This window comes from Silene latifolia, chromosome 1 (assembly GCF_048544455.1).
Source record: "Silene latifolia isolate original U9 population chromosome 1, ASM4854445v1, whole genome shotgun sequence".
NCBI classification, from domain to species: Eukaryota; Viridiplantae; Streptophyta; class Magnoliopsida; order Caryophyllales; family Caryophyllaceae; genus Silene; species Silene latifolia.
This window is the reverse complement of record NC_133526.1, coordinates 129,992,143-130,015,734: the sequence shown is the minus strand read 5'-3', so window position 1 is coordinate 130,015,734 and position 23,592 is coordinate 129,992,143. Positions and strand designations below refer to the sequence as shown.

Genomic DNA, 23,592 nt, shown 5'->3' with positions numbered 1-23,592 from the left:
TTATTATACTGTTGACCTCCTTGATTCTGCCTTTGATAACCTCCTTGTGGTTGATTACCACGATTCTGAGGAACCACATAAGTGTTTTTCTGTGGTTGTTGCTGCTGTGGATTTTGCACATTCTGACTAGACCATTGAAAGAAAGGACGCTCCTTCATTCTTTCATTGTAAAAATTAGAGAAAGGTGTACCTTGCCTGAAAGACTGAAAGACATTAACCTGCCCTATTGTGATTAAACACTCAGCTGCAACATGACCATCCATCTCACATCTTGCATAAGGCTCCTCCTGCTGAACCATAGCATGAACTACCTGTTTATTACCCAAAGATTGGGTAGTCTTCATCTCAGCAATTTGGGCAGTTAATGCTTCGAGCTGCGCCGCGACACCATTATCTGATCCACCCTGTAACACCCCAAGAGATGATTGAGAGTAAAGTTGTTCCACATCGGGGAAATATGGAGCTTGTGATATGTTTCTAAGAGGTTCTACCCACCACTCTAGTAACAAGGCCTTGTACTTTTGGGCTTAAGTGAGCACAAGTAATGGGCCCAAAAAGTGCACACCCATCTTATTGGGTTGTGTTACGACGGTGGTGGGTCGGGTTGTTATACACCCCCTCTTGTACTACCTCTGGGGTTACCATAATTTGCAGTATGAGTAGCTATCTGATCAATAAACTTCCATGCATTATCATCATTAGTGTTGTTCTGGAACCTCCCATTAGCTGAGGAATCTAGCAAATCACGATGATCATCATACAACCCGTTGTAAAACTGGTTGCAAAGAAACCACTTTTGAAAGCCATGATGGGGAACTGAACGAACTAATCTTTTGAAGCGAACCCATGCCTCATTCAAATCTTCAGTAGAGGTTTGCTTGAAGCTATTGATTTGACTTCTTAATGCATTGGTCTTTTGCGACGGAAAATATTTCTTGTAGAATGCAAGAGTTAGAGTATTCCAGTCAGTAACTCCATGATCCTCCATATCTAAATCTCGCAACCATTCCGCAGCACCATATCTTAAGGAGAAAGGAAAGATCACCTGTTTAACCTGCTCTTGAGTCACCCCAGCAGTTAAAGGTATGGAACAACAATAGTCAGTGAATTTCTCCATATGTTTCGCAGGGTCTTCATTAACTCCCCCTCCAAATAAATTTCGTTCCACCAAATTGATGTAAGATTGACGAATCTCAAAAGTACCTGTTATCAGTGGTAGGGAGCTTAAATCCTTTAGGGATGGAAGCCAAAGTAGGCTCGGAATGACTTGCTAGAGTAGTCATATTGGTAACCGTAGGGACTGGAATATCAAAGTGAGAAGTATTGTCCTCTTCACAGGACGGATTTTCTGAAGTAGTTGAATGCTCTGTCTCAATGTCAAGTATACTCAAGTCTTCTACTTGACTCACTTCTTTCTGAAACCTTCGTTTGTAGCGAAAATGTTTCTCTGGCTCGGGATCTAATGGTAGAATCTCAAACCTAGTTAACCTGGGCATACACGAGACTAACAAGAAAAGTGTGAGAACGGTCGCAAGGAACTAAAGTTCCCTGAGACAAAAGACAAAATAAACAAAAACAAACAAGAAAATTGTTGCCTCCCCGGCAACGGCGCCAAATTTGATAACGCTAAAGTCGTATCACCTTAATCAAAGTAATCCTATCTCAGTACTAACAAAATAGCTAGTGGTAAGACAAGTATCGAATCCACAGGGAGGCGGTAATATTCAGTTTTCTAATATTTAAAGTGTCTTAAAGTAACCGATTTTCTTGGAGATTTGGTTTGGTTTGTTTACTAACAACTACTTGCAATAAAGTAAAGATCGTAAAACAATAATATTAAGAAGTCTAGGGAGCGGATTCACTAGGTCAATTATCCGGGGGTATATTTTAATCAATTATAAGGTCAATCAAATTATCTAAGGTCATAAGATCGATTGATTCAATTATGCCCTTTAGATTCAGTTTAACATGCAATCGCTATAATTAAACTTTACCTATTTGATTATCACAGCGTATATTAATTCTAACCCAGTCGGTGAAGGTATTAATTCGCTACACTAATTATCAATTCAGGCCTAAATCAAATAATTAGACTAAGAACAATAATCAAACGATAACTCATGCGATGATAATAACAATTAAATCATTAACCCCTTTCTAATCAACTTAGATCCCCTTTACCCTAGATAAAGGATTTAGCTACTCATGATATTAAGATTAACAACAACAATGATAATTGAAGACATAATTAAAGACATGCAATAAGAACAATAAGAAATTGAAATAACTAATTTGAATAATTAATGAAGAAAGATTAAGTACCGTGAACAAAGGATGAAGAACGAATTGTAGATCCAAAGTAATGCTAGCCGACTAATACTTAGAGTTTTAGAAGTTTTAAGAATAATAAAAAGCGTAACCTAATAATTCTTACGAGTTTAGAATATATAATACAAATAAGACGTGTTTTAGGAAATATCGGAAACGTTTCTAACAATAAGGATCCTCGATCGATTACACACCACTCGATCGAGTACACAGCCTTCTTAGCTTCTCTTCGTGTAATCTTCACTTCTCATCCTCAATTCTTCTAGTTTCCCGTGCCATGCCTCGTGTATTCTGCTATGTCAACTCCGCGGTGCTCAACTTCACTCATTTTACCTCATAAATGCATCATTCCTGCATTTAAACACCAATCAGCGGCAGTATCGACATTTTAATGTAAAAGGTATATAAATGACATATTTAGCACGGAAACCATATCAAAACCAACTAAAAAATAGTCATAAAAGTATATATAAGTATGATTCATCAATGATCACCTCTAAAATTTATGATTGATTTCCCAACTCATCTTTGTCGACTAGCGCATTTTTCATTTTCCTACTTCTCCTTCATTAAAGTTCATCATCTTCCATAATTTTTACTCTTAACTTTCTCTTTCTAAAAACACAAATAGTCTACCCAAAAACACAAATAACTTACCTGTCATCTTCAACTTATCATTATCTTCATCTATTTGATGAAAGTATGAAAACATCAATATAAAAAAGAATCTTAATTTATTTGGTCTATCAAATTTGATGGAGATTCATTTATCATTGTTCATATATAAAACATCAATACAAAAAAGAATTTTAATTTATTTGGTATATCAAATTTGATGGAGATTCATTCATCATTATTCATATATGTTAATAGTACTAGTTTACGATTCTTTCAATTTTAGTCAAACATATTGTTATAGAAAATGGTGGACGACCCTCTCAAATTTATTGCTTTAGGGGATGAAAATAACGGTAACGTCATAAGTGATGAAGTAATAGATGATAGTATTGCAAATGCCGATCAAGATTTGACATTCCGTATTACAAGATAAAAATGAATACAAGTTACAGTCCGTAAAACAATATGTTTACTTTATCGTTCAATATGTGACCAATTTAAAGATGGTGACATTTTGTAGAAGGATATAAACATATAGTTGCATTAGAGAAACTTAATGCACATCTCAACAAGTTCACAAAATTATTCAATGTCACCATATATTACCATTTTAGATAACCCCATTAGAATATACAAATGAAAACGATTATCCTTAAAATGGCCACATATTATATTTTGAAACATGTTGACCTAAATTTCAATATGTGAACATTTGAAGAGTATACGTCAACTTTTTCAGTCAACTAATATGTGATAGGGTCAATAGAGTACATGTAAATTTGGTTATAAACATTTCGGAAATGAACATATTTCAGTCGGTTACATGTTTACTTAATTGATCAATATGTTATCATCTCCCAAGGTCTGTAAGATCTCTAAAATTGGTTACCAAGTACTTTAATATATAAACAAGTGAACTCGATATGACATTGTCTTCTGTTTTTTAATCAAAATTTCATAATAACTAAAAATAGGAACAATCTTGGAATTTGATAAAAAAAAATTCAGAGCACCAAACAGCTGCTACAAAGCCCTTTACTTTGGCCTTTGGCTGAAAAATGATAAAGTCGAGAAAGAGAGTTTGTTGCTGGTTGAGGGGTCGCTACTAGTAGTTATTAGTTAATGCCATCGTCGATGGGCAGTTTTACGATTTCTCAGTGACTACTGACCGGGGCAAAATCCGGACACACGAGGCAAAATTGGAATTTCTCAACATCTAAAATAATGGCCTCCAATTTGGTAGTCCAGATCACCTGTCCCAAAAATTTGTCCCATTTCCTGTCCCATCAACCAAAAAATAACATCTGGCAAAAAAATAAAGCAAAAAGAAAGGAAGTCACGTGCATCTTCTTCCGTCATCTATCACTCATTTCCCCTCTCTCTCTCTCTCTGTTTGTTTTCACATTAATAAGCTCCTCATTTTTTCGACCAAGCTTAACTCCCTGCTTCATAACCCAAATAACCTTCATTATGCTATCACCACTCCATCATCACTATTGCTCACTTCACCTCATCTCACAAATCAAACACCACGCACAAACTCGGAATCAAAACCCGAGTATTATTGCTACAGCAACAAAAACAGCTACCTTTTCTACCTCCTCGCCTAAATCACTAGTAGCCATAGGCGGATCTAGGGGGATCCCAGGTGGGCAGGTGCCCACTATGAATGTACAGATATAATTTTGAAAGTATATCCTATTTTGACAATATATTTGCGTGGCTGAGTTTGGTAAGCGTCCTAGTTGTATGTCTCAAGGTACCAGGTTCAATTCCTAAACTATTTGTTTCGAGACAATTCCTAAACTATTTGTTTCGAGAGTCAAACCTCTGACCTCAAGATAGCACATTAATTTCTCTACCATTGAACCACTTGTGTTTAATGTTCTTTGTAGTAGTAGAATATAATATATCTTATCATAAGGGATATTATTATCATTACCTACAAAGTACATTTATTTTAATTTAAACATTTTGGAAGAAAGTTTTAAATAAAATATTAATTTTTAAATTAAAAAATTATTAAAATCAATTAATTTTCTATTTTTTCGGAGGAAAAAAAATCCAAAATATAAAAAAATGCGATTTTAAGTGAAAGATAATGTATCGGAAAATTTTTTGTGCCCACCTTTCAATAAATTTCTGCGTCCGCCCCTGCTAGTAGCATCCCATAATTGAGCTCATTCATGGCTCGATTCCGGCCCCAAAATGAACCACCTCTTTCGCATCAACCACTTCGAGCGACAAAAGCTCTTCTCGCTCATAACCACTGTTGCACCACCGCGACACCAGAATTAGAAGCGCTTCTACCCATCTCGAGCCCAACACCAAACTCGCACCGCACAACCACCTGTGAATCTGTGCGACAACCGTCACACCATCACGACACCATTTACTCCGTCGTCACTCGTCACTACCAATTCACAGGCCACCAATCGATGCCATTGAAGCGCAAGTCAAGCTGCCGTATCATAAGTATTTCATAATATTCGTATCATAAGTATTTCATAATATTCCAGATTTTAGTTTCGTTTTGCGGTTTGTATTTGTTTTATTTTATTTTAATCTTTTGGTTCTTATTTTTTAATGTTTCATGGGGGAAGATTGAAAGAGTGATAGACGGAGGGCTCAGAGTGAGATACAGCGATGCACGCAACTTTTTTTTATGTTTTATTTTTTGCCAGATGTCATTTTATGATTGATGGGACAGGAAGTGGGACAAATTTATAGGACACGTGATCCGGACTGTAACACAAACAAGATGATAAGCGTCGATTCAATTTAAGATCAAACTGCAAATTAAAAAACCAAACATCATTTGGCAGGGAAAATCGAGCAGTAAATCCAATCGGGTGTATATATTTTAGTTGCCGTGAACTTCAGCTATTCACCACTCAATTTTCATCAAATGAACAAGGTCAATCAAAGGTCTGTTAAACTACTCTCGTATCTAAACTAAAAACAGATGTAGTGTCTGAAGTATGCTAAATATCGAAGCTATCACTATCAATCGTGCATGTCTATATCCTAAACTAAAACACAACATACTAAACCAATTAACAAGGGTATTCCATCCTTTTCTTCTGCTATGGATCTGCGTGCCCTGCAATTTCATCGTCGCTCGAACCAGACTGCTCCTCACTGTTATCTTCCTCATCGCTTCCATCTTCACTCACAGAGCTAACAATGTTCTCTTTCTTGGCATATCGATCACAATATTCTGTGAATGAAGGCATTTTAAAAATGGAAGGTAAAATATACGTCAGCTAGCATCTAGGCAAGATGTATGAAGGTCATGTAGCTTAAATTCATAAGAGGCCAACAGCCGGATATCTCCAAAACACAATATGGACTAGTCAGCTTTTCAGGTACATTCAAGATTCAACGGGTTCATGTACGTAGGTGGTGTTGGTTCAGGTCTTCGGACCCAACAAAGGTCGGGTTTGTTATAGGCCGGGCAAGTTCTGGTTTCAGAATTCAGGCCATATTCAGCTCTAATACAGGAAACCAAAGCCAACAGCTTGACAACATTCCTAGGGCGTTGCCCAAACACAACATTAAGGAAGAGCCAGTCCGTTTAAACCGTCATATCAGTTCTGTCATTGATCTCCAACACTACGGCATTATGTGATATGGAGTAGTGATTTGTTTGGTAACAGAATCAAGATCACAATCACCGTGATTGAAAATATCCACAACTCCCTTCAGGTGTTTCAAATTTGAAAATTTACAACAAATTTGCTAAACCAGATAAGAGATGAGGTTAACTTGATTATATAACTGAAAGAATCGTAAAGTGGCATGATAATCAGACAGCAATCTCAGCCGTCAGAGATAAATTAGTAATGGGCGCACTAGTCATAAAGTTTCCAATCAAGGTTGCGCACTGAAACCAGAATGCTGCCACATATAGAAGCAGTGGAAATATAAGTAAGAACAACATACACCAGTATCTTACCTTTGACTTTTTGATCATATGATTGTTTGTTCTTCAACATTAATGAAGCAGCGTCACCATTGAGAGGATCTGATGGGTTTGGATACAGTAAAAGTTGTGGAAGAAACACTTCAAACACATTTAAAAGATCTGCAATAAGAGATTTTATTTGAACAAACCGAAAGATAAATCAAAGAATGAAATCAATTTAAGCTCTGAAGTGATTATTACCAAACATAGGACTCCAAGATTGATTTATTACATCCAAGCACACAGATCCAGACCTGCAAATTTGAAAAATCATTTGTGATATAAGTAAAAAGCATGTAATCAAAATGATAGTAAGGTAGAAAAATACCTTGGCGGCTGCTCTAGGGTTAAGAGTAAACTCACATTTCATCAACATTTGGGTGGTATATTTTATTTATAAACCCGATGGACGGAGACTTGTAAGGATAAGCATCTGGAAGCTCAACACGGACTTTCCACACCCCACCTTCGTAAAGGCCTACATTACAACAAGAAGAAAGCTCAACGTTAGTTGGGTCACGTGTACTATAGCTATCCAAGCGCGGTTTCCCCAAGTGTGTGCGTAGAATTGTCTCAAGTTAGTAGAACTAAGAGTAAGACGACTAGTTTATAAGTTAGTGGGTTACTACTCCTACGGTCCTACCGCAGTACCACCACTTGAGTTGTGACCATCTACCACACTTGCTTCTATGCGATGTTGCGGGGGACTCAACTTCTACTTGGCCAATCAAAATGATTTCAGAAATACTCCCAAAGACTTCATAATCATAGGCATTGCAGGACAAACTATTGCAGGACTAACTAATAGGTGTGGTGAAGTTTTAAATAAAAAACATACATAAACTAGGTGAAATATGTCCTCCACTTACTCTCTTTAGGGCCATGGAACATAACATTGAATTCGCTGAGGCCATCATTTATCATCTCCACTGAATAGTCGCTCATCATCCTGAATAAATTTTCAGATTCATTAGCTTAAAGGAGAAAGAACTAAGAATATGGTACCTAAATACCTGAAAGACTGCTTTGAATTTCAAAAAATTGTTTACAAATTTTGGAAGGCTGGAGTTTAAGATGAGAACATTATGAAACGTCAAAATGGACTGAAAATAGGATTATATACATGCATTTCCCATATCATATGAACAGCTATTTGTATGATATTGGCCTCCGCTTACACCAAAAAGAACATCTATTTGTCCAGTCTCCAGAAATCTACACTTCTAAAAGTTTATTAAAAAAACGAAGTACACGATAAATCTCAAAGAGCTTACAGTTTCATAACATCCATATCTCTTCTCTTACTTGGTGAAGTCATCGTGCTAATTGAAGCTTGCGGCAAATTGATTTCAGTCAGGGGCACAAGGAGGCAACTGACAAACAAAGAAATAATAAGAAGCATATATATCTTAATTTTTGACTTCGTATTGTTAAAGATTGTCAGCAGAATAAGCCAGTCATCAGCAAAATGAATCTCTCATTTTCAGTACAGCAGGAGTGCATATATGGACATAAAGTTGAAAAACAGAAGAAGCATGAATTAATTTTTCACCACAAGGTAAGATGATTGATATTTCCTTTGGTACTGACGGAGTAAAGCAAAAGGGCTCATTAAACTGACTGCGCTGCCTTTTATTGCAATGTAGCAGCCATTTGGCGCAGTTCTCGACACAATTTTCATTTAGAAATTCAGAAACAGCCTCTTTGTGCTGCTACTTGCTAACACAAGGATAAGGCTGTGTGCATCCGAATCCACGTACCCCACGATTTGCGGGAGCTATTAAGGCACCGGTCCAGCTAATGTTGTTGTAATGTAAGATGATTGGTAGATGTACACTCACAGACAGGAAATTAGAAGCAAAAAAACATGATTTAGAGCAAATTTTAATAGCATAAAAAATAGGTTATTAGAACACACAACCATCACCATTCTACACAAATTCATCTATGCAAATGTCACACAGACTGATGGTTGCATGGTTATATACATATAGGGATTGAAAGTTCTTCTATGCAGAGAATTGATAATGCCTTTTGATTCTGAGCCGCTCTTGACTTATCCAGTGCTCGAGACAGAATCATAAAACCGGAAGTTTAGAATAAAATGTTCAATGATAATCTTACTAAGTTCATGAAGTGGGAGCCTACTAGAACAAAAAAAAGTTAGAATCACAATCACTATATTATAGTCAAGACCCTAAAACCAAGGACGATTACCAAACACTAGTGAACAGTAACACTATGACCATCTCCACGCTTTACGAAAAGATGCTAGGAAGCATCTTCCCGGCTAAATTTACTTCAGAACTTTCACGTTCTTCCATTTCCAATGGAGCCAAGTGCTTGGTATTCTTTGGATTTGGATCATGATGGAATAAAGTGAAATTAATCCCTCAATTGGCTTTTTTTTTTTTTTCAATTTTTTTTTTTTGGAGTAGCAAGCATTCAACTGAAACCTCAACACAATTTCCATTATGGGTGATGAGGAGACGAAATATCCTCTTTATGAGTTACAACACACGCGCAAGGCTAAGGCTATGTACACTAGAGACTTCTTAATTATCCTGGTACTTACGGCAGGCCTTAACTAAAGCAATGCTATTTTAGTTGTAAAAAGAGCTGGATATACATAGTATACAATTACGCGTACGTAGGTTTCAAAGGGTAGTATAATCAGCAAGTAAGTGGCAATTGCGCATTGAATTTATTAATATTATGTTCAAGTATGACTACCACTCGACCGAGCTTATATGATCCCACACATTGACACATATTTACGAAAAGCCTAATAAATTCTTGTATACTCGTCTTACAAAGAATACAAATTACAAGGAAGAAATAGTGGGGAGCACCAAAGTGAGAAGTTTTTTTTACAATCAATAATCAGATTCCTAGTTTCAGAAGTTGGTCAAAACAATCAACATCTAAGAATATAACCATCTACAGTCGACTGACACTGTACTTAAGACATATTATAACAAATTGGGCATCATAAATCAGACTAGTGCTAATTCCATTGACTGGATAGCAATCTGCAAAAATCCACCCACCATTGTGTTGGGTAGAGTTGAGAATTAACTCTACATTTTTACAATTATCCCAGGATACTAAATCATACTGAAAATATCGATCTATAGTACACTCTTGACTCTACCAACTTTACAAGAACATAATGAAATCTAAGAAACTGCAATTATACCATTTAAATCCTCGACATTTTTATCAATGAATTGGAAATCATTATTCCTACTGAAACTGAAATCATCACCTGAGGTCGTACGCTGAAATCCAAAATTTACAAAAAAAACAAAAAACAAAAAAAAACGGAGTATAACAACATCTCTCTCAATTTTCATTTTTCTATCAAGGGCTCCTGCAAAGTGCGTGGTAAGGGGGTCGGATATACACAAATGTTTGTTCCACAATACCAATCAATCAAATCTCTCTCAATTTTCATTCAAGCACCCAGAGAAACACAACAAAATAACTACATTTCCAGAAAAACAAATTAAATACATCCGAACAAAGATACTAAAAAACCAATGAAAAGAGAATCAAGAATGAAGAAAGAATAAAGAGAAATGAAGGACTAACCAAATAAGAATAAGAATAGGAGTGAGTGATTGATGAACAACCCAAAACTTAGATTATAATACAATAATAATAAATGGTTATTTTGTTGTTGTTGTTTTGGTGAATTCAACAAGAACTCAACAAATTGAATGCAAGAAAATAGGGAGAAAGAATTAATTAGTGAAAATAATAACAAGAAAAAAGGAGGGATTGATTGTTTTTCTCTATAAAAATGGGGAATAGATTCTTAAGACAGAGTCATTTGCACGTGGTTATATGAAGCCCTACCTACGTGGATCATGCATACCTTCTTTGCCGCCCCCTATCTTCCTTCCTTGTTCAGTTGTTCATCACGTATATATAAATTTAATAAATTTTGAGAGCACCAATAATAGAAAAGATCGACCCTTCTCTTAAGAGTCTCTCTTTTAAGAGAAGATTCTCTCTATTATGGAATATATATCATGCATCCTCTTAGTAAGAGGACGTTGGCTTCTTTCCTAATTTTAGAGGAAAGTTATCAGTAAGTTGATTATATATTCGATGGAATTTTTTTTCAAAGTAGGGTAATGGAGCAAACTATTTCTCGCTTTGGTGTCCATTTCAAACTAATTCTCGCCAATGGGTCCACGTCATCATTTTTTTTTTGTCAGTTTTGAATAAAATCGCTATTTAGGAAAGCGATTTTACCTTTTTGAAACTAAATCGCTTCCTAAAACGGCGATTTATCCTTTTTGACACCAAATCGCTTTCTAAAACAACGATTTGGGTCTTGTAATTTTAAAAACAACAAACAGAAGCTAATGTAAACTTGAACGAAAAAATTCAAGGAAACTCGCTGTCTCACAAAGCGATTTGGGTGCGAAATTCTGGTAAATCGCTATCCCATACAGCGATTTGACTTGTCTATAAAAAAAAAAAGCGTCATTTTTTTACTCCCCCCATTTACTCGACAGTGAAAAAAAAAACCCCAAATTGCAAACCCTAGATTTCGACTATTCTAATTACTTCCCAAATCTTGCTTATTTGCTATCTTAATTCACACAAATTATCAACAAGCAAGTTCTCTTCATCCTATCTAATCTAAAGGTACTAATTATTTCTGTTTTTGCAATCTTTATTGTTGAATTAGTTACTAATTTGTAATAGGTTGTGTGTGTTTAATAATTAGAGTTTGAAATTGGTTAATTAGTAACTTTGGTTTATTAATCTTTTTTAATTTACTTGTGTGGTTATAGCAATGGAGATAAATAATTATCCCTTAACTTGTTGGTGGAATGGTGATGTTGTTGAAGAAGGTGAGAGTATATCTTACAAAGGGGGATGTGAAACCTTTATTATTGTCAATAATAAAATAAAATTTAGTGACCTTAAGAGTGAAATTCATGATGCATTAGAGGTTGATCCCACAAAATTTGAGCTAAATGTTAGGATGAAATTTCCAAGTGTGAGAGGTTATAAATTGTGTTGTTTGAATAATGATCGAAGTTTAAGAGCTTTGTGGGCAAGTGTGTGTCAATCGAAAGCGGCCTCTATGGATTTGTACATAGATTTGGTACCTATTGCCCCCTCTAATGAAATTACTCAACCTTCCTTTCAATCTTCACTTTTCTCATTTACAAATATGATTACCCAAGTCAAGAACCCCAATTGGTCAAGTGTGTCATTGGGTACTAATAATGTTGATGAAGAGGGTATAGATTGTAATATTGAAGGGGATGAGATTGAAGGGGATGTCCAAGAAGAGGATGTTATGTTGTTTAGTGAAGATGATGATATTGATGTAGACCTTATTTCACCTGGGCTTCCAAATAGCGACTTTACTAAGCTTCATGCAATTGATGAAGATTATGTAAATAGTTGGTACAAAACAAAGGATGTCCCTTATGTGAATGGTGGTGAGTTTAATGTAGGACAAGAGTTTGCAAACAAACAAGTGTTGCGCGAAGTTGTAATTTCATACAATGTCAAAAGAAACAAAATTTCTAAAACCATTGAGTCAAGATCTCACACTATAACTTACAAATGTGGAAGGAAACCTAACCCTTGTAATTGGTACCTAAGAGCTACCAAAAAAAATGTTACCTCCAATGTTTTCACAATTGTGTCATATAAAGGACCACACGAAACAACATGTGTGGTTAAGAAACCATCCCGCGATCACCCCAATTTGAAAAGAGAGTTTATTAGTAATGCCATTAAACCTCTAGTAGAAGCCGATTGGGGGGCGAAAGTGCAATTGCTTAGAGCGGCCATTACCAAAGAATTTAATTTCACGATCTCTTATGCTAAGGCTTGGGCTGCCAAACAAAAAGCAATTGCCGACCTTTATGGTGATTGGGAGGAATCTTATGCTTACCTTCCTCGATACCTTGACGCTTTGAAAGAGTCAAATCCGGGGACCGTTGTCCATTTTGTTAACAAGTCAACTCACATCCCTAATTGTGAACAATTTGATCGGGTGTTTTGGGCTTTCGGACCTTCAATTAAAGGATTCCCCCATTGTAGGCCTATCATCACTATAGATGGAACTCATCTATATGGCAAGTATAACGGTGTTTTATTGATAGCCATGGGGGTTGATGCGAATGAACAACTTTATCCATTATGTTTCGCAATTGTTGACAAAGAGAGGTATAATACTTGGAGTTGGTTTTTAGCTTGCATAAGAGGCTTCATCACACAACGCCAAGGTATATGTGTCATTTCGGATAGACATCCTGGGATCCTAAAAGCCATGACCGAGGTTGGTAGTGGGTGGGAGGAACCTTTTGCTTTTCATAGATATTGTATTCGCCATCATGCATCAAACATAAACACGATGTTCAAAGATACAGAATTGAAGAAAGCTTTTACAAAAACTGCTTTTCAACACCAACTTAGAAAGTTTGAGAATGGAATGGAGGATATAGGGGCAATAAATATGAATGCCAAGGCTTTATTGGAGGGGATTCCTCTTAGCTAATGGTGTCTTGCCCATGATGGGGGAAAACGATACGGTCTAAGGACGACAAACATGTGATCAACTAGTAAGTAAATTAACCCTTTATTTTGTTTCTTCATTTTATAAGCTCATTATTTTTCATTTCATTAGGGAATTAATTTGTGTGTGTATATTATGACAGACTCGAGGACATGTGATCAACTATAAGAAGGCTTCCACCATGCTAGACCAACTTCCGAATAAAATCCCAATAGGTTATTTCCAAATGTTAAAATCTATACAAAAAATGTCTCTTAAATCTCTTCAAAAAACAAGACAAGGTCATCTTATCCAAGAGACTCAAGAGGAAGAAGAAGAGGAGGAAGAAGAAGAGGAGGAACAAGAAGAAGATGAAGAGGAGGAATAAGAAGAGGAACAAGAAGAAGATGAAGACGAAGATGAAAGTCCCAGGTATAATTTCCGTCATTTGAGAGGAAGAGTAAGCCAAGTGCAAGAGGATGAAGAACCGGAAGGATCTACTTCACAAAAAAAGGCAAAAAGAGGCCGTTCCCATAGAGGCTAGTGTGTTTGTATGAATATTATTATGGATTTAAGAATTAAACACTTGTGATGGACTTTTTTTTTAATGTATTTCAATGGCAAACTTTGTGCTTTTTGTGTTGTTGAAATCGTTTCATGACATTTGGATATTGAGCTTTGCTGCCTTGCATTTGTAGGAGGAGGAATGAAGCTAAATTTTATAGTTGTTCAACCGGATTTTACAGGAATTAGTGTTTGGGGTGTTTAGATGTACCATAAAATTGCAAATTGAAAAAGCGATTTAATGTAGTTTTCAGCCAAAACGCCAAGCAAACAAGCGATTTAATGCGGTCATGGGGCAAATCGCTATTGTGGGTAGCGATTTGGGTTAAAAAAATCTGGAAAAAAACATCCAGTAGCTGCGTTTATTTGCACACATTCAAACCGCCTCCCAGGGTAGCGATTTAAGCCAATTCGCTAAGCCCTTTAGCGATTTAACCCAAATCGCTATTTGAGATAGCGATTTGCCTCTGATTTCTTTCGTTCATGTTTACATAGCTTCTGTTTGTTCTCTTGAAAATTACAAGACCCAAATCGCTGTTTTAGAAAGCGATTTTGTTTGAAAAATGTAAACTCGCTTTTCCAAATAGCGATTTTGTTCAAAACTGGAAAAAAAAAAACTGATGACGTGGACCCATTGGCGAGAATTAGTTTCAAATGGACACCTAAACGAGAAATAGTTTGCTCCATAACCCTACTTTGAAAAAAAATTCTATCCGATGTACTACCACTAATTGTATAGTTTTTGAGCATTGTAATAAAGTTTTTCAGTTTTGTTTTAAAAATTATGAGTTTTATTATAAAGTTTTTGAGTTCATTCACTTAAACATTAAGTTCAAAAAATTACAATAAAACTCAAAAAACTTACATATAACCTTAGTTAAATTTAAGTTTTGACGGAAAAAAAATTAAAATTTAACTTATTAACTTTAATAAGCTCGAAAAAAATACACATATTCTCAAAAACAAATAAAGTTTGAGGTAATAAGCTCAAAAAAATTACACATATGCTCAAAAACAAATAAAATCTGAGGTAGTACATCCGATGTATGTATAACACCCCCATACTCCAAGTGCCTTACCAGGACCACTCAGGTATAAAGATGCTACCATCTCGGTTGCCCGAGGCAATGATAATCATAAGACAATAACGAAACAACATTTAAATAGTATAACTTTAGTGAATAGAATACAATCCAAAACCAAATACCAAAATACGGTTACATGTTCTCAAAGCCAACTGTCTACTCAGCTAAATGAAATGTTTAAAGAACTACTAGGCTACAGCGGAAGACTCTATCATCTGAAGTGGCACATCCCAGCTATCCCATGTAACTCGACTCATACCTGCTCAACAACTGCTCACCATCCCCGAATGGATCACCACAGTTTTTAAAATAATAAACGGGGTCAGTACTAATCACACAATTTATAAAATCCAACAACACAGTAAACAAACAGCTCAATCATCACAAATATCCTCCGAACTCCAATCCCAACTCCACAATATTGACTACACACTAAAGTGTGTAGCCCTGCCAGAGTGCCCATCGCAACAGGTCACTCCACACCGCCAGTGGGGGACCGCAGCCGTACCCACCAAATCCCCGCTCATCTCCGTCGAGCGATAAACCCAAATTCCTTAATGTGCACATCCCTTCTGTGGCGGGTTCCACGGAAGGCGAATAATGGGCGTGAAGCCACTCCCGCAAGTGACTCCACTCAGCCAGGGACGCGCCTCGAAGAACACAAACAGATACAATCAATCACAACTACTATCAACAACCAAATCCAACAATCATCACAATACGAGTATGATAATATTCAACAATCACAAAACACCAACAACACATTATGGGACTAATACTGAGTAGGGAAACCCTACCTCGAAAGCAACACAGTCAGACCATCTCAACAGCTGATATCAAAAGGCTTCTTCTACGAATCCTCCTCCTAACATACAATCACATAATTACTACCAATCAAGAAACACAACAAAACCCCCAAATCCCCAAATTAGGGTTTAACTAACTTTAACGAAATACTATAAAAACAGTATGTAGATCTTACCCTCGACGCAAGGATTACAAAGGTATAAAGAAACACGAATTCCGACCTTCCAAGATCCGGGATTTGCCAACAATGCGATTGATGCGAAGAACGTAGATTGTTTTCTCTTTTAAAAGTAATTAGGTTTGTAAAAGTGTTTAAAGAAAGTGACGGGAGTAATTATATACTAAATCGCATTATTAACAAAACCCGACAAATCATCCCCCCGTAAACCGGCTACTCGATCGAGTATCTGACATACTCGGTCGAGTGCCTGCTACTCGATCGAGTATCAAGGTTACTCGATCGAGTACCCAACAGGTCAGAAACTATTTTAAAACGCAACACACCCTTACTCGACAGAGTAAGGCCCACTCGATAGAGTACCCAGAGACTCATAAAACCGTAGTATTACAGTCTTCCCTCCTTAAAAAGAACTTCATCCCCGAAGTTCAAACCACAACAAAACAAAGACACACACTACAACACTCCGGACTCCACAACCAAAACAAAACTCAACATAAAACATGTTACTAACCCAAAATCAACCCGACTCAACCACAACAAACATACCGACACAACATAAAAAGGTATAAAAATCTCTTAAAACCTCTTCGCGATCATCTCCTACCCCGCTAAAAGAAACAAGGTTACGTCCCCGTAACCATACATACCTGATCAAAAAGGAAAGGGTAACGCTCTCTCATGGCCTCCTCTGCCTCCCATGTAGCTTCCTCAGACTCGTGGTTAGACCAAAGGATCTTAAGCAAAACTGTCTCACCACTCCTAATCTTCCTAATCTTCCGGTCAAGAATCTGCTTAGGCACCTCAAGATATGACAAGGACTCATCTAGCTCTAAGCTCTCTGCCTCTAACACATGTGACGGGTCACTCACATACTTCCGCAGCTGAGATACATAAAACACATTATGCACTCTCTCTAACGCAGCTGGTAAAGTCAGACGATATGCAACCTCTCCAACCCGCTCTAAGATCTCATAAGGCCCTATGAACTTCTGACTCAGTTTGCCTTTCTTCCCAAATCTCATAACCCCACGCATAGGAGACACTTTCAGAAGAACCTTGTCCCCAACCTGAAACTCTATATCCCGGCGATGTAGATCTGCATAACTCTTTTGCCTATCCTGAGCCGCTCTCATCCTTTCCCTGATCATCTTAATCTGCTCAACCATCTCATGTACCATCTCTGGTCCTAGAACCACTGCCTCAGCACTGTCGTCCCAACAAATCGGACTCCTGCATCTCCTCCCATATAAGGCCTCGAACGGTGTCATACCAATACGAGTGTGATAGCTGTTGTTGTAAGAAAACTCTATCAAATCCAACCTCTGTTCCCAGCTACCACCAAAGTCCATCACACAAGCTCGCAACATATCCTCAAGAGTCTTGATCGTTCTCTCAGTTTGACCGTCTGTCGCAGGATGAAATGCCGTACTCATCTTCAAAGTTGTTCCCAAAGATTCCTGCAACTCTTTCCAAAACCTTGAGATAAATCTCGCATCTCTGTCAGATACTATGTCCTTAGGGACTCCATGTAACTTTAGCACATTCTTCCGATAAGCCATAGCTAATTGTGCTTTAGTCCATGTATCTTTCATTGGCACAAAGTGAGCTGACTTGGTCAGTCGATCCACTATTACCCATATCATGTTGTTACCCTGTTGACTCTTTGGCAAACCCACGATAAAATCCATAGAAATGGATTCCCACTTCCACTCAGGTACCTCTAAAGACTGAATCTTACCTTGTGGTCGTCGCTGTTCCCCTTTAACTCTCTGGCATGTCAAACAACGGGCCACAAACTCAGCTGTTTCTTTCTTCATCCAGGCCACCGTAACGTGTTCTTTAAATCCTTGTACTGACTTGTCACCACTGGATGTACTGAATATGGTGTATAATGTGCCTCTGTCATGATAGTCTTTTTCAGCTCCTCATCATTAGGGACACACCACCTACCATCAAACCTCAAACTACCATCTGTATGAATAGAGAATCGAGACACTGTCCCTTTCTCTACTCCAGCTCTCCACTCAACCATCTTAGGATCCAACGCCTGTTTACCTCGAATATCATCATAAAGATCAGGCTGCACTGTCAAATCTCCCATGGCATCCCCTCTCTGCATCATATGTATCCCAAACCTCCCCACCTCATCTCTCAATCTCATCAAAGATAGAGCTGTACACAAAGAATGTACACTCTTCCTACTCAAAGCATCTGCAACAACATTGGCTTTCCCTTCATGGTAGATAATATCCATGTCATAATCGCCAATCAGCTCCATCCACCTCCTCTGTCTCATATTCAACTCCTTTTGAGTGAAGATGTACTTGAGACTCTTGTGATCCGTAAATACCTTAAAGGTCGCCCCATAAAGGTAATGTCTCCATATCTTGAGAGCAAACACCACTGCACCCAACTCCAGATCATGTGTAGGGTAGTTCTCCTCATACGGCTTCAATTGCCTAGAAGCATAGGCAATCACCTTACCGTTCTGCATCAACACACATCCCAACCCGTTCTTTGAGGCATCTGTATACACCTCAAAGTTCTCGATCCCTTCAGGCAATGCTAAGATAGGAGCTGTGGTCAAACGCTCCTTTAATGTTTGGAACGCCGTCTCACAACTCTCATCCCAACGAAACCTGTTCTCTTTCCTCATCAACGCTGTCATAGGTCTAGCAATCTTGGAGAAATCTTTCACGAACCGTCTGTAGTATCCAGCTAAACCCAAGAAACTCCTGATCTCAGCAACATTCTTTGGTGCTTCCCACTTTGTCACTGCCTCAATGTTTGCCGGATCCACAGCTACCCCATCCTTAGAGATCATATGCCCTTAAAAGAAACTTTCTCTAACGAACTCACACTTGGACAGCTTAGCATATAACTCATGCTCCCTCAAAGTCTGCAACACAATCCTCAGATGCTCCTCATGCTCCTCCTTAGTCTTGGAGTAGACTAAGATGTCATCGATAAACACCACTACAAACTTGTCCAAAAACTGTCTGAAGATTCTGTTCATCAAATCCATAAACACAGCCGGTGCATTAGATAACCCAAACGGTAACACCACATACTCATAATGGCCATACCTCGACGTGAAAGCTGTCTTTGGTATGTCCACCTCTCTAATCTTCACCTGATGGTACCCCGACCTCAAATCAATCTTGGAAAAGACTGATGCACTACTCAACTGATCAAACAGGTCATCTATCCTTGGCAAAGGATACTTGTTCTTCACCGTCACTCGGTTCAGCTCCCTGTAGTCTATGCACAACCTCAAACTCCCATCTTTCTTCTTCACAAAAAGAACTGGTGCTCCCCACGGCGATACACTAGGTCTAATGTATCCCTTCTCTATCAGATCATCTAACTGCTTCCTGAGCTCCTCCATCTCCTTAGGACCCATCTAGTACGGTGCCTTAGAGATTGGCCCCGTCCCCGGTTTCAACTCAACCGTGAAATCTATCTCCCTCTTCGGTGGCAACCCCGGAATCTCCTCTGGAAAGACATTTGCAAACTCATCCACCACTGGTATCTGATCAACCATCGGACTCTCTATCCGGTCATCTCTCACATGGCACAAGATCAAAGGGCATCCCTTCCTCAAATAAGACTTCAAGGTAATAGCTGCAATCAACTTAACTTTGGGTTTGACCACAAACCCACGATAAGACACACTAACACCCTTAGGACCTCTTAAAGACACTTTCTTTTGATGACAGTCTATCTTAGCTTTATACTTTCCCAACCAATCCATCCCGACTATCATCTCAAAACCGTCAAAAGGAAACTCTAGCAAGTCTACAGGTAGATCAACTTGCCCAACTATCATAGGTACATCCCTATACAACCTCCCACAAGATACAGACTCACCCGAAGGTATAAAAACTTTCTCACTTACAGACTCATATACCCTCAAACCCAACCGTTTAACATGACTCGAAGATACAAACGACTGAGACGCCCCCGAATCAAACAAAACAAAGGTATGAATACCATTAACAAGAAAAGTACCAGTGATAACATGTGCATCATCCTCAATTTGCTTTCTTGTCCATCATGAACTTGACTTTCCCTTTGGTCTTTTGTCCACCTCCCTGGACAGTACTGGCTGATGTGGTCGGTTTAGCACCCGACCCCTGATTGTTGTTATTGTTCGTAGAAGGTTTCTGATAGGAATTACCGCCATTGCGGTTACCTCCACCCTGATAGCTCTGACTTCCCCGGTTAGACCATGACCCAGACGGTCTATTGCTCGCATAACTCGTGTGCCCCCGAGAATAGCTCCCTTGAGCCGATCTCCGAAAAGCTCCGGGTAAACTCGTACACTCATGTCTCTTGTGGCCTACACCGCCACAAACCATAGCAGTCATCCCCAACTACCACTACTACTCATACGGCCACGCCCAAAGGAAGCCCCAAAGATCGAACCCTAACCTGGAAGAAAACGCTCTAGCCTCGATTGTGGTTGCCTTTCTTGTGACTAGATTGGCCACCACCCTCACTCTCAACCTTTCTTTTCTCAACCGCTCTCTCTCCCGAGCCATCTCCACCAACCTCTCGGCTCTCCCGGCCCTCTCATAAGCTTCCTTAACATCGGTAAGGACTCCCACGGGTAACTTATCCATGATCTTAGGGGTCAACCCCCTCTCAAATCTCAGCGCTAGGTTCTCCTCACTCAAACCCATGTCCTCAGCATACCTAGACTTCTCATTGAACTGCTTGTAGTACTCAGCAACTAACATATCAGATGTCATCCTAAACCCATCAAACTCCTCCCTCAGCGTACTCCTCACATGCTCAGGTACAAACTCTTTCCTCATAGCCCTCCGAAACTCTTCCCAAGGTATAGCAGGTAAGCCCTGCTTTGTATACATCTCCCTAGCACTCACTTTCACCTTGTCCCACCACTCACCAGCTGCTTCCCTCAAGTAGAAAGCAGCTTGTTCCACTCTCATCTCATCAGGACAGTGTACCAGGTCTAGTATGTTCTCCATCTCACGATGCCAGTTGTCAAGAAGATTAGGCTCCCCGGTCCCCTTGTACTCTTTTGGGTTAAACCTCGCTATATAAAGGCTGATCTTGGAGTGATCAAACTCCTTATCCTTTCCCACTCTCTTTAGGGCCTCAGTAAGAGCATCCTGATGCTCCAACATCTTAACGACATCATCGATGTTCATGCTCTCATCTCTCGCATACAAGGAGTTTCTCTTGGGCGGCATCTTGAAACTATATAAGAAAGGGTAGATATAAACATACGCACTATAACCCCAAAACACGAAAACAAACTGCCCAGAACACACTCGATCGAGTGCCTAAACCTACTCGATCGAGTAGAGGCTACTCGATCGAGTGCCCACCATACTCGATCGAGTGCCTCGGCATCAGACCCCAAACAGACCTTCTGATCTCTAACATACTCGACCGAGCGATCGAGTGACCCCATACTCGATCGAGTGCCCTATGTACTCGATCGAGTGCCCAAAAACACGATTCTGGTTATAAAAACGTCAAATACCCACTCGATCGAGTCAGACCCACTCGACCGAGTACCTCACCTACTCGATCGAGTGCCCCCTACTCGATCGAGTCATGCTGACTCGTATATACTACCCGCATGTTATCTCACATATCCCAACATACTATACTACTTTATAAACTCAACATTATAATATAGCTAAGCATGCAATTCTACACAACTCTTCATATGATCAACAAAAAAACTATTTCATGTTATCAAATGCCACATAATAAACATCCAACATGCTTCTTATTCAAACAACATTTTTATATACTTCACCAACCTTTCATTCACAATTTCAATCTTCTACTCCCAACATCCAACAATTCACAACGTACATCGTCACATCCACATTCAAGCTAACAAACATCACATACGACCTTGACATATACCCCCCATGTGACCGGTTCAAAATTGTAGGGCGAGTTCGCGACTTTAGGACGTCTCCCAAGCCTTTGCATTAGCTCCTACAACCTTTACCCCGGGTTCATTTTAATTGACTCCCTATGTTCATTAGATTCATTGGTTACGGGTTTCGGGATCGTCGCTCTGATACCACTTTGTGACACCCCTATACTCCAAGTGCCTTACCAGAACCACTCAGGTATAAAGATGCTACCATCTCGGTTGCCCGAGGCAATGATAATCATAAGACAATAACGAAACAACATTTAAATAGTATAACTTTAGTGAATAGAATACAATCCAAAACAAAATACCAAAATACGGTTACATGTTCTCAAAGCCAACTGTCTACTCAGCTAAATGAAATGTTTAAAGAACTACTAGGCTACAGCGGAAGACTCTATCATCTGAAGTGGCACATCCCAGCTATCCCATGTAACTCGACTCCTACCTGCTCAACAACTGCTCACCATCCCCGAATGGATCACCACAGTTTTTAAAACAATAAACGGGGTCAGTACTAATCACACAAGTTATATAATCCAACAACACAGTAAACAAACAGCTCAATCATCACAGATATCCTCCGAACTCCATTCCCAACTCCACAATACTGACTACACACTAAAGTGTGTAGCCCTGCCAGAGTGCCCATCGAAACAGGTCACTCCACGCCGCCAGTGGGGGACCGCAGGCGTACCCACCAAATCCCCGCTCATCTCCGTCGAGCGATAAACCCAAATTCCTTAATGTGCACATCCCTTATATGGCGGGTTCCACAGAAGGCGAATAATGGGCGTGAAGCCACTCCCGCAAGTGACTCCACTCAGCCAGGGACGCACCCCGAAGAACACAGACAGATACAATCAATCACAACTACTATCAACAACCAAATCCAACAATCATCACAATACGAGTATGATAATATTCAACAATCACAAAACACCAACAACACATTATGGGACTAATACTGTGTAGGGAAAACCTACCTGGAAAGCAACACAGTCAGACGATCTCAACAGCTGATATCAAAAGGCTTCTTCTACGAATCCTCCTCCTAACATACAATCACATAATTACTACCAATCAAGAAACACAACAAAACCCCCAAATCCCCAAATTAGGGTTTAACTAACTTTAACGAAATACTATAAAAACAGTATGTAGATCTTATCCTCGACGCAAGGATTACAAAGGTATAAAGAAACACGAATTCCGACCTTTCAAGCTCCGGGATATGCCAACAATGCGATTGATGCGAAGAACGTAGATTGTTTTCTCTTTTGAAAGTAATTATGTTTGTAAAAGTGTTTAAAGAAAGTGACGGGAGTAATTATATACTAAATCACATTATTAACAAAACCCGACAAATCATCCCCCCCGTAAACCGGCTACTCGATCGATTATCTGACATACTCGATCGAGTGCCTGCTACTCGATCGAGTATCAAGGTTACTCGATCGAGTACCCAACAGGTCAGAAACTAATTTAAAACACAACACACCCTTACTCGACAGAGTAAGGCCCACTCGATAGGGTACCCAGAGACTCATAAAACCGTAGTATTACAGTATGTTCCTTTTT

The 23,592-nt window shown here is 38.8% G+C and overlaps 2 protein-coding genes across 5 annotated transcripts; one reads left to right on the top strand and one right to left on the bottom strand.

Moving 5' to 3' along the window:
• Nucleotides 1–5,766: 5,766 nt before the first annotated feature.
• LOC141609213 (ubiquitin-conjugating enzyme E2-23 kDa-like) lies at nucleotides 5,767–10,936 on the bottom strand. 4 transcript variants are annotated; one of them, XM_074428374.1, is made up of 7 exons: nucleotides 10,794–10,936; nucleotides 8,188–8,286; nucleotides 7,783–7,862; nucleotides 7,277–7,391; nucleotides 7,115–7,167; nucleotides 6,905–7,033; nucleotides 5,767–6,166 (listed from the first exon to the last, which is right to left on the bottom strand). In XM_074428374.1, exons 2-7 carry the CDS (start codon nucleotides 8,229–8,231, stop codon nucleotides 6,033–6,035), a joined length of 555 nt encoding a protein of 184 aa, XP_074284475.1. In that variant the 5' UTR covers nucleotides 8,232–8,286; nucleotides 10,794–10,936; the 3' UTR covers nucleotides 5,767–6,032. The 4 variants fall into 4 exon arrangements, with proteins under 4 accessions (XP_074284475.1, XP_074284471.1, XP_074284465.1 ...); XM_074428370.1 differs by having other exon boundaries at nucleotides 10,508–10,873; XM_074428364.1 differs by having other exon boundaries at nucleotides 10,775–10,838.
• Nucleotides 10,937–11,726: 790 nt separating this feature from the next.
• On the top strand, nucleotides 11,727–13,451 carry LOC141655804 (uncharacterized). The gene has a single exon (XM_074462851.1). The coding sequence runs from the start codon at nucleotides 11,727–11,729 to the stop codon at nucleotides 13,449–13,451; it is 1,725 nt and encodes a 574-aa protein (XP_074318952.1).
• Nucleotides 13,452–23,592: the final 10,141 nt, after the last annotated feature.

Bases quoted from the DNA above. Each gene is read 5' to 3' on its own strand.
- LOC141609213 (XM_074428364.1), bottom strand. The intron at 7,863-8,187 runs GTAAGCTCTTTG...AAATTTATTCAG, and splicing joins GATATGGATGTTATGAAACT to GATGATGAGCGACTATTCAG. The intron at 7,392-7,782 runs GTAAGTGGAGGA...GTTGTAATGTAG, and splicing joins GTTCCATGGCCCTAAAGAGA to GCCTTTACGAAGGTGGGGTG.
- LOC141655804 (XM_074462851.1), top strand. From the start codon at position 11,727: ATGGAGATAAATAATTATCCCTTAACTTGTTGGTGGAATGGTGATGTT.